Below are 12,176 nucleotides of genomic sequence, written 5' to 3' on the forward strand. Positions count from 1 at the left end.
TGTGTTTCTACACAGTGAGTAATGTCTTACATTCTTGCCAAGAGTATTTTGAAAGGAGTTTGTTAAAAGTATGTCAGCTAAATCACTTTTAGGATATCACTGCTAATGGTGTCGTTCACACGTTGTGAAACACACAGCTCCAATTTAATTCTGCCAAAAAAATTAGGTCATTGCAAAATACCATGTGAAAACTGCAGGGAGACAGGGATGAGGATAAAGCAAAGGAAGACACCAATTCTTTTTTGTAAAGCGTAATAGGGATAGGACAAAACCGGGTAGGAAGGCTGAGCCCTTTTAAACAGATACTTTTTTCCGTGGTGTGTGTGTGTGTGTGTGTGTGTGTGTGTGTGTGTGTGTTAATTCCAGTTGAGTACAGATGATGAATTAATTTAAAATTGGGCTAACTGGCTGTTCTGCACTGTACCTGGGTAGTTCCTGTACCTTCAGGTTCACCTAATGGTACGGAGATGCCCTTGTTTTCTGACTTCATACAGAAACCATCGTGATTATTGTATCTCAATTTACTTTTTTCTTTTTCCAGTCAAGAAAGGGGGCTTAATGCAAATTAAGCCTTTGATGCGAAGGCACATAATTTATAATCATGATTGTTATTATTAACATTAAATCGCGGGAATGGCTTTGTTGGAAGTTACCCACCAGGACCCGCAAATCTATTTCGGTGACACACGCCCCAACTCTCCTCACCGAGGCGTGGTGCTTGGCTGGGGCGCTCTGAGCCACTGCGCTGGCTGAGCTCCGAAGGAGGTGGTCCCCGCTCCTCCCGAACCCACGCGCTGGGCTGGGAGAAAGCGAGGCGGGACAGTCATTGTTCTCCCTGGCCCGGGCTACCAGCACCTCTCACTTTCGGGAGAAACTTCCCCCGGCTGCCGCTCTCTGGGCTTGGGATGGGTCTCCACAGCGCGCCCTTCCCTGTCCTGGAGTGGGACGCTCAGCGAACACACACACCCACAGTCACCTTTGCGCGCTCGTCCGGAGCCGGCCGGCACACAGCGCACCCCAGCGGCCGCGTGGCTGCCTCCTAGTCCTGGCCACTAGGCTCCCGCAGAGCTCGCCAGTCGCCGCCGCGCGCGCCTCGGAATCTGGGGACTCGAGAGCCTGCGAGAGCCAGTCTCAGCCAGACCCCAGGGAGAGCGCGGGGCTGCGGCACCCCGCCCCGCCCGCCACACCTGGGAGCGGTGAGGACCGGGAGAGGCGGGGCGCGGCAGGAGGCTGGCCCGGTGCCTGAGCAGCGCCGCCGAAAGCCGGCCGGACTGGAGCGGGGCGAAGGGGGAGAGTCTCGAGGCCGAGTCCAGCTCCTCCGAGGGAGGGACCCCAGCTGGGGTGGAAAACCTGCACGGGGGAGCCGCAGAGACGCGCCGCGCTGATCATGGAGTGGGCCGGCCCCGGCTCCGCGCGGCCGCAGCAGCAGTGGGACCAGGAATCGGTCGAAGCGTGGCTGGACGATCACTGGGACTTTACCTTCTCTTACTTTGTTAGGAAAGGCACCAGGTAAGAAGAGGACCCGTGGAAGACCCGGCCGGGGCATGGAGCGTAACCTGGGGCTGATCTCTGTCCCTTATTGAATTTTCCCCTTCGTTAACCATTAAACAGTCTCCACTCTCAGGCCCTTTGCCTTTGAAGTAGGGCCGTGATCCTGTTACGGTGTAGAGACCTCGACTTTAAGGCGAGTACAGCCGAAAACCCCAAGCGTCGGATTCGATCCAACTTGCACAAAGTTCAAATCCAAAAATGAACGTGCCGGACCCCCCTCTCCCTCCCTCCCTCCCCCCAACACGCTGGCAGCCCTGGTATTCCCTGGGAGCAAGATTATTTTCCTATGCCTGCGCTCACGGGCCTTCCTCTAGCCCTTCTCTAGCCTCCTGGTTCCCCTAAATCTCCTTAGCGAAACCAAAAACAGTTTTTGAGCCCCTTCCCTGCCGCTCCGGAAGCACCATTTCCAATGCTCCTCCCCCGTCCCCCTTCGCCCCGGCCGTGGCGGGGCGGGGAAGCCCGGGTAGGGCACGAGACCACGAAGAAGCCCCAAGGGCAGCAACATGCCGGAACCTTCCCAGAGTGAGTGCTGTCGTTTTTTTGCCCCCTTCCAGTCCCCTGGTTGTCCCGCGCTCCTCCTCTCGGCCGCTTTTGCGCGCAAGGCGGCGCCGCCGAACGGGCTCCGTGGAGGGGTTCGCGGCGCGCACACAAAGGACGGCGCGGAGGCGCGGCGGGGAGCGGACCCTGGGGGGGGGGGGTGACAGGTCCCGCGGCCCGGGACAACCCCAAAGGCCAGCTCTTCCTGGTCCGGAGCCAAGCGCCAGGGCGGCTGCTGCGGAGGGCGGGGAGGAGAGAGAGACTATCCTTCGGGAGGCGGCTGCTCAGCGGGCAGTCGGGGCGCGCGTGGGAAACGCTCGCGGGAGACTTGGAGAGGAATCGCGGCTGAAGCCGAGGGGCTAGGAGGGCGAAACGCAGAGTGCCCGGCGGCCGGGTGCCCCGAAGCCGGGGGAGTTGGTGCGAAGCCCGGCCGGCCGCTGCGCGCGGCGCGGGGCTGACTCCAGACGCACCCCTTTGAAGGAGGGGCCGGGATCTCGGCGTCGCCGGCTCCCGGCAGCGGCCCTCGGGCAGCTGGCGCTGGCCGCCTCTCCGGGAGGGAGACGCGAGCGGGGCGGTGATGGTGAAGGGGCCGGCTGGGGCTGGACGCTGGGCTCCCACCCGCCGGTGCACCGCCGCGACTCGGCCGGGCGCTCCCCGCCAGGGGGCGGCGCAGCGCGGGGCGAGCGGGCGGCGGCGGGCGGCGGCGCGACGGCGGGGGCGGTAGGGGAGCCGGCTTGGAGTCGCTGGCCTCACCCGGGCACGTCGTCGGCCCCCAGCCCCCACCCCCACGGCGCCTCCTCGAGTCCAGGGTCCGCCGACGCCGCCTCATCTGCATCTCCAACTCGCCAAGTTTGCTATGTTGCCTTTTGGAGACAAAACAAGGTACTTCCTTAAGCATCCTCCCCCTCTTTCCCCACTTTCCCCGGGGGCGCGGTGGGGGCCGGGTGCAGGGTGCTTGCACCCAGGTCACACCGGCGGGGCGATGCTTCGTTGAAAATGTGCTCTGTGACATTTCTGTCTTCCTCTACCTTCCTGCAGATGTAATACTCTGAGGTCTTAGATGGGACGCTTTTTAACTCCGTTGCTCCTAACGAATGTTCAGTGGGTGTCGATTTGATCACTTTTGGGGGGTTTTAACAGAGGCGATGGCTTCGGGACAGATCTTATCTCCTCTGTTTAATTACTCAGCCTTCCTTTTAAAATCCTCTTCCCGCTTTCGCCTTCTATCAAAATACTAAATCTGGAGCGACCCAGGGGATAAATCCTGAATGGAAAGTGGTTCCCTTTCGAAGGGCACTTTTCTGCGGGTTTGGGGTGAGGCACTAAGACCATCTAGGTCTGGAATTATCCATTGCTGGGAGCCAGCAGTTTTGAGAGGTCTCCTCCTCCGAGGCCATCTGTCCCCGTTTTCCTTTCACCCTTGTATACTTCCACCCTTCCGCCCTTAATGAATTATAGCGCATAGTATAATGCGGAGTGGGCAGGAGAACGGGGCTGATATTTTAAATGTGTAGAGGGATGTTCTTTAGGCAGATTATTAAGAAAGAACAAAATTATTTATTTTAAACTCAGCGTAAATGTCCTTTTTCTTTTTTTCTCCCCTCTCCCTTTAAAGACATAAACTTGGGATTGTTTGGTGGTAGCTTTTAACTCATACATAACAACACTTCACTTTGAGAGCCCGCCAAAAGTTTGAAAGTAACGTTTTTTTTTGTTTTTTTTTTTGTTGTTTTTTTTCCGGAAAATAAGTTGAATGAGTTGTTACATTTCTTTTCACATTACTTTTTTCTCCCAAATAGCATAGGATTAAAATCCCAGTTCTCAAAATTACACTGCTTAGTGTAAAATGTAGATCATCTGAGACTTTGTTAAAGGTTTTCTCTTCAGTTAGGGTTTTTATATCATAGTTGATGTGGACAATACGCTGAAACGCTTTCTGTGGTATATATATGTGTGTGTATGTAATCTTGGGAGAAGAGTTTATGTTGAGTTCAAGTTGAAAAACGAAAGTGTAAGATAATCAAGAGTAGTGTAGGCCCTCAATTTTAGGAGTTATAGATAAAGCGCTGAAAGTAGTCAGTGTGAAGAATATAATCTGTCTTGTTTGTAGCCAGAGATTTTTCACGGAACAGTACTCCAGTTTGGGCTTCTATTTGATGGCATGACCTGGAGACACAGAATGAGAGGTTGAACATTAGCAAATTATAAAAATGCCAACCTGCTGAACACAGTGTGATTCACTTGGTTGTGGTAAAAGCTTATTGGAGACACTTTGTTCACAGCTGTTTTTTGTTGTGGTTTTTGGTTTTTAACGAAAAGCTCACATTACTTTGCTTTTTCCCCTTTTGTTAGACTATGTATAAAATGAACACTGTATGTGATTTGGGAAAGCCTTGAAAGAGAATAGTTCTGTAGAGGCATTTGGTGTGTTTTAAGATTTAAAATAAATTTGCATTCACTTAGAATGGCCACCTGTGCCTGTAAACAGGCTGGTTGGTAGAATTATTTCTACCTTATTTGATTTAATTGTTGTTTGACATTCATGCATGCTTCTCTGTTCTCTCCCCAAACGGAATGGTCTGCACTCAATAGTAAGTCATTGAATAGAAGGAAGGTTCTGGCCCTCCTTAACTCTCATGTAAACACCTGTGAATTTTGGTTGACCTTGAAAGCAATTATCGCTGCTATATTTTACATTATTTCCTATAATTATCTTTCCTTAAAAGCTATAGCTTGTAGCACACAAATAGATGCTTTTTAGCAATCAAAACCTGTTTCAGTGAATTTTGAGAGTGTCAGTTGAACATTTCATAATATAATCTATTGGCATAAAAATTAACTTGAGACTAGTAACTAAAACCTATGGAAAACTTCCACCCTCGCTATTATAGAAAACTTTGTAGTCCTGCAGGTTTGGGATGCTGTGTTCATTAAGGGCTTTAATGCTTGTACATTCACAGATGGAGCCTTTTTGGTGCTAATGCCACTTTAACAGCTGTTGTTATTCTTGACAGCATATTAGAATAATTTATCTTTCATTAGTTACTAATCAGCTCTGTGATTGTGGGCGATGTTTTTGATCCTTTAGTATTGTAGGGGTAATATGATTGACTTTTATTGCTTTGTTTTGCACTAGGCAAAAGCTTGAGAATATTTGGCATGTACTGGAAATAGGAGATATTAAGTGAGGACAACTTTTTATGACTACTTGGATCAAAGTCCAGAAACAGAAGTTTTACACTCCCATGTAGTTTTCTATGATAGACTTTTTATTTGACATTGCAAAGCTGTGGTGAATTAGTTGATGTTTCAGGTCCTGTGTTTGGGATTTTCTTTTTCTCTTTCTTTCTTTTTCTTTTTTTCTTTTTTTCTTTCTTTCTTTCTTTCTTTCTTTCTTTCTTTCTTTCTTTCTTTCTTTCTTTCTTTCTTTCTTCTTTCTTTCTTTCTTTCTTTCTTTCTTTCTTTCTTTCTTTCTTTCTTTCTTTCTCTTTTTCTTCCTTCCTTCCTTTCTCTTTCTTTCTTTTTTTCTTTCTTTCTTTTTTTCTTTCTTTCTTTTTCTTTCTCTTCCTTCCTTCCTTCCTTCCTTCCTTTCTCTCTTTCTCTCTCTCTTCCTCTCTCTCTCTCCTTCTCTCTCTCTTTCTCTTTCTTCCTTCCTTCCTTCCTTCCTTCCTTCCTTCCTTCCTTCCTTCCTGTCTGTCTCTCTCTGTGTGTGTGTCTCTAAAAGCTATAACCTTTTATTTGCATGATATTTATCTTAAAGTCAGATGATGGGTGTAAAATAAATCTTGCTATTCGATCTTAAAAATGATTGTTTCTGTGATCATATAGGAATATAAACTTTTCACAATTTTCAAACGAGTTGCTAAGCATATTTTGTTAAGCAGTCACTAATACTGAAGATAATAAAGTCCTGTGGGCATTGACTCAGTCTGGCTTTGATATTATTTCTATTTTCATTATGGTAATTCTGGTGTAATAATGTCCTTTTATCCGTGTATTGCTTATGACCAGGGTCCTTATAGCCAGCTCTAAGACACCTTTTAGTGCCCTAAAAGTACTCATGTGGATTGAATTTGCATAGGATTGAATCTGGAAGAATCCATAGGAGCCCCTGAAATGTTTCTCATTGCTCTTCTATCACCAGTGTTCTCAGGGTTTCATATTCAGTTCCATTTTGAAAGCCCCCAATACAAGATCATGATTCCTAAAACTGTGGCAGAACTAATCAGTGGCAATTAGTCATTCAAATCTATTTGCTTAGTGTAACACTTAAATAGGCTTGTAGTACAATTCAGTAGCTTTTTTTTGTTTTTGATCTGAAGATCTATAGAGATGGCCAGTATTTTCTTAATATTGTTTTCAGTACCTAAAGATGAGCAGTTTTTAGCATTTTGATTATGTTGTGCAACCAAATTTCCTTTCTAAATAGTTCCACCTGAAGAAATGACTTGAGTCTGGTTTCTGATACGATTTCTTTTAAAATATATGAAAATGCTTTCAAGTTATATGGGTAAAGTTTGTACCTTCACCCTTATCTGATTACAGAGAGTATGTCTTACTAAGATGCATGCTTCCCTTCTTCTAGATTTGAAAACACGAAATAACTTAAACATGCTTGAACTTCCTAATACTTTTTAATAATGCTTGGGAAAGAGTTCTTTCGTACGAGAAAAGTCTTTAAAAAAACTGCTTGGTATTTATTAGTTTGTCCCTCAAACATTTTTCAAGCTAACAATTTATTAAACCCCTAACTGTTGCGTTAAGTTAGATTTTTTCTTTGTTCTCAGGGCTAATTGTAGGATAAAACCTCTTGCTTTGGTAAGGGCTTCAGGGCAATTAAATAAATCACTGAGTTGATTGATAGTGGACGGTTGAAAAATGACTAATTTTTGAATTTAGACTGCACACTAGCTACTGACTTTGCAGGACTTCCTATGAGATTACTTTAGCTGGACAGATGTTGATTCAGTTGATCAGTGTTACAGCTGATTGATGTGGCCTTGGGAATATCTGTTAAATCAGATTCTCAGTAAAAAAAAAAAAAAAAAAAGTGCCTATGAATTACAACCTAAGAATAAAAATTGAAGAAACTCTTTCCACATGAGTCATTCGTTTGATATTTAGCTCTGTAATCTTATTTACTGACTTGGTATTCTCACTTTATTTTGAATCATATTTTTTTTCATGGTGTGAGTGCTTTATTCATTTTCTCTAACTGGTAGGAATTTCTACTTATTGCCAACTAAATATTTAAGGCAGGTAAGGTAAACTAAGTGTTAAGTTCATAAGAATCATCCTGATGAATAGTCTAAAAAGCTTTATAAAAAGCCTTCTGTATATGGATGTATACATAGATGTATATATACACATACCCCATTTGTAGTTTGTAGTGAACATGCTTTTTAAAGTCTTAGGTGCCATTGTTAGCTTCTGTATTCTTTGAGACCTTTCCCTTATTTCTGAATTGTAAAGTAAAATTAACTTTTTGCAAATTGTCTTCTCGGGATAATTTTATTATATCTAAACTTGAGAAAGAAAAGATCCCTATCTGATCTCATATCCCTGGTAATAATTATTTTTTAAAAAGTCATCATTTCTACTTTCTGGGAATGCACGGAAGGACACAGTCATTCCCACAGAGAACCAGCTGAACACCAGCAGACGGCCTCGGACACCGGAAAGGGCTGCGGAGAACCTGACATAGCCGACTGAATATTCGTCTACTCCAATACTTGGACATTAGTCTGAGGCTTGGACAGTCTTCTATAAACACCACTATCACCAGGACAAGCAACCCCAAAAGCTTGGACAACCATGAGGAAACAAAGAAACACCATGCAGGCAAAGGAGCAGGAAAAAAACCCACAAGACCAAATAAATGAGGAGGAAATAGGAAAAATGCCTGAAAAAGAATTTAGAGTCATGATAGTAAAAATGATACAAAATCTCGATAACAAATTAGAGAAAGTACAAGAAACAGTTCATAAGAACTCAGAAAAACAAACAGCAATGGATAACAAAATAACTGAAATTAAAAATACTCTAGATGCTCTAACCAGCAGAATGACTGAGGCAGAAGAACGAATAAGTGAGTTGGAAGATAGAGTGGAAGAAATAAACGCCACAGAGCAGGAAAAAGATAAAAAAATAAAAAGACTAGAAGACAGCCTCAGAGACCTCAGTGATAACCTTAAACGTACCAACATTCGAATTATAGGCATCCCAGAAGAAGAAGAAAACAAGAAAGGGTCTGTGAAAATATTTGAAGAGGTTCTAGTGGAAAACTTCCCCAACATGGGAAAGGAAATAATGAACCAAGTCCAAGAAGCACAGAGAGTCCCATACAGAATAAACCCAAGGAGAAATACACCAAGACACATATTAATCAAACTAACAACAATTCAACACAAAGAAAAAATATTAAAAGCAGCAAGAGAAAAGCGACAAACAACATATAAGGGAAAACCCATCAGGATAACAGCTGACCTTTCTACAGAAACTCTGCAGGCCAGAAGGGAATGGCAGGATATACTGAAAGTCCTGAAAGAGAGAAACCTACAGCCAAGAATACTTTACCCAGCAAGAATCTCATTCAGATTTGAGGGAGAAATCAAAAGCTTTCCAGACAAGCAAAAGTTAAGAGAATTCAGCACCACCAAACCAGCCTTACAACAAGTGCTAAAGGAACTTCTCTAAGTAGGAAACACAAGAAAAGGAAAACACCTACAAATACAAACCCAAAACAATTAAGAAAATGGTCATTGGAACACACATGTCAATAATCACTTTAAATGTAAATGGATTAAATGCTCCAACCAAAAGACACAGACTGGCTGAATGGATCCAAAAACAAGACCCTTCTATATGCTGCCTACAAGAAACCCACTTCAGACCAAGGGATACATATAGACTGAAAGTAAAGGGATGGAAAAAGATATTCCATGCAAATGGAAGTCAAAAGAAAGCTGGAGTAGCAATCCTCATATCAGACAAATTAGACTTGAAAGTAAAGACTATTAAAAGAGACAAGGAAGGACACTACATAATGATCAAGGGATCCATCCAAGAAGAACATATCACAATGGTAAATATCTATGCCCCCAATACAGGAGCACCTCAATACATAAGACAAATGCTAACAGCTATAAAAGGGGACATCGACAGTAACACAATTATAGTGGGAGACTTGAATACCCCACTTACATCAATGGACAGATCATCCAAACAGAAAATAAATAAAGACACACAAGCTTTAAATGACACATTAGACCATCTTGACTTAATTGATATTTATAGGACATTCCATCCAAAAACGACAGACTACACTTTCTTCTCAAGTGCACACGGAACATTTTCCAGGATAGATCACATCCTGGGTCACAAATCAAACCTCAGCAAATTCAAGAAAATTGAAATCATATCAAGCATCTTCTCAGACCACAACGCCATGAGACTAGATATCAATTACAGGAAAAAAACTGCAAAAAATACAAACACATGGAGGCTAAACAATTCACTATTAAACAACCAAGGAATCACTACAGAAATCAAAGAGGAAATCAAAAAGTATCTAGAAACAAATGACAACGAAAACACAACAACCCAAAACCTATGGGACGCAGCAAAAGCAGTTCTAAGAGGGAAGTTTATAGCAATACAGTCCTACCTTAAGAAACAAGAAAATGATCGAATAAACAACCTAACCTTACACCTCAAACAACTAGAGAAAGAAGAACAAAGAAACCCCAAAGTGAGCAGAAGGAAAGAAATCGTAAAGATCAGAGCAGAAATAAATGAAAAAGAAAGGAAAGAAACCATAAGAAAAATAAATAAAACTAAAAGCTGGTTCTTTGAGAAGATTAACAAAATTGATAAACCATTAGCCAGACTCATCAAGAAAAAAAGGGAGAAGATGCAAATCAACAGAATTAGAAATGAAAAAGGAGAAGTCACAACGGACACCTCAGAAATACAAAACATCATGAGAGACTACTACAAGCAACTATATGCCAATCAATTGGATAACCTGGAAGAAATGGATACATTCTTAGAAAAATACAATCTTCCAAGACTGAACCAGGAAGAAATAGAAACCATGAACAGAGCAATCACAAGTACAGAAATTGAGGCAGTGATTAAAAATCTCCCAACACACAAAAGCCCAGGACCAGAAGGATTCACAGGCGAATTCTATCAAACATTTCGAGAAGAGTTAACACCTATCCTTCTCAAACTCTTCCAAAATATTGCAGAAGGCGGAGCACTCCCAAACTCATTCTATGAGGCTACCATCACCCTGATACCAAAACCAGGCAAAGATGTCACAAAAAAAGAAAACTACAGACCAATATCACTGATGAATATAGATGCAAAAATCCTCAACAAAATACTAGCTAACAGACTGCAACAGCACATTAAAAAAATCATACACCACGATCAAGTGGGGTTTATCCCTGGGATGCAAGGATTCTTCAATATACGCAAATCAATCAACGTGATACATCATATCAACAACTTGAAGGATAAAAACCATATGATCATTTCAATAGATGCAGAAAAAGCTTTTGACAAAGTTCAACATCCATTTATGATAAAAGCTCTCCAGAAAATGGGCATAGAAGGAAATTACCTCAACATCATAAAAGCCATATATGAAAAACCAAAAGCCAACATTGTTCTCAATGGAGAAAAACTGGAAGAATTCCCTCTAAGAACAGGAACAAGACAAGGGTGTCCACTCTCACCACTGTTATTCAACATAGTTTTGGAAGTGTTAGCCACAGCAATCAGAGAAGAAAAAGAAATTAAAGGAATCCAAATTGGAAAAGAAGAAGTAAAATTATCACTCTTTGCAGATGACATGATACTATATATAGAAAACCCTAAAGACTCTACCAGAAAACTGCTAGCACTCATTGATGAGTTTAGTAAAGTAGCAGGATACAAAATTAATGCACAGAAATCTCTTGCATTCCTATACACTAACAACGGAAGAGCAGAAAGAGAAATTAAGGAAACTCTCCCATTCACCATTGCAACCAAAAGAATAAAATACCTAGGAATAAACCTGCCTAAGGAGGCAAAAGATCTGTATGCAGAAAACTTTAAGACATTGATGAAAGAAATCAAAGATGACATAAACAGATGGAGGGATATACCATGTTCCTGGATTGGAAGAATCAACATCGTGAAAATGACTGTACTACCCAAAGCAATTTACAGATTTAATGCAATCCCGATCAGATTACCAATGGCATTTTTCACAGAACTAGAGCAAGAAATCTTACGATTTGTATGGAAACGCAAAAGACCCCGAATAGCCAAAGCAATCTTGAGAAGGAAAAATGGAGTTGGTGGAATCAGGCTTCCTGACTTCAAACTTTACTACAAGGCCATAGTGATCAAGACAGTATGGTACTGGCACAAAAATAGAAAGGAAGATCAATGGAACAGAATAGAGAACTCAGAAGTAAGCCCAAACACATATGGGCACCTTATCTTTGACAAAGGAGGCACGAGTATACAATGGAAAAAAGACAGCCTCTTCAATAAGTGGTGCTGGGAAAATTGGACAGCAACATGTAAAAGAATGAAATTAGAACACTTCCTAACACCATACACAAAAATAAACTCCAAATGGATTAAAGACCTACATATAAGGCCAGACACTATCAAACTCCTAGAGGAAAACATAGGCAGAACACTCTTTGACATACATCAAAGCAACATCCTTTTTGACCCACCTCCTAGAATCATGGAAATAAAATCAAGAATAAACGAATGGGACCTCATGAAACTTAAAAGCTTTTGCACAGCAAAAGAAACCATAAACAAGACTAAAAGGCAACCCTCAGAATGGGAAAAAATAATTGCCTATGAAACAACGGACAAAGGATTAACCTCCAAAATATACAAGCAGCTCCTGCAGCTTCATACCAAAAAAGCAAATAACCCAATCCACAAATGGGCAGAAGACCTAAATAGACATTTCTCCAAAGAAGACATCCAGATGGCCAACAAACACATGAAAAGATGCTCAACATCACTCATTATCAGAGAAATGCAAGTCAAAGCCACAATGAGGTATC

The 12,176-nt window shown here is 42.7% G+C and overlaps 1 protein-coding gene across 1 annotated transcript in view; it reads left to right on the forward strand.

Moving 5' to 3' along the window:
- Nucleotides 1–1,292: 1,292 nt before the first annotated feature.
- Nucleotides 1,293–12,176, forward strand: part of LOC130844431 (cGMP-specific 3',5'-cyclic phosphodiesterase-like) — a 53,365-nt gene continuing 42,481 nt past the window's right edge. Inside the window, exon 1 of the mRNA XM_057720679.1 lies at nucleotides 1,293–1,509. Within this exon, the coding sequence (XP_057576662.1) occupies nucleotides 1,388–1,509 (122 nt within the window). The 5' untranslated portion in view covers nucleotides 1,293–1,387. The remainder of the gene's footprint in view (nucleotides 1,510–12,176) is intronic.

The sequence above is a fragment of the Hippopotamus amphibius genome, chromosome 2, assembly GCF_030028045.1.
Source record: "Hippopotamus amphibius kiboko isolate mHipAmp2 chromosome 2, mHipAmp2.hap2, whole genome shotgun sequence".
Lineage (NCBI taxonomy): Eukaryota > Metazoa > Chordata > Mammalia > Artiodactyla > Hippopotamidae > Hippopotamus > Hippopotamus amphibius.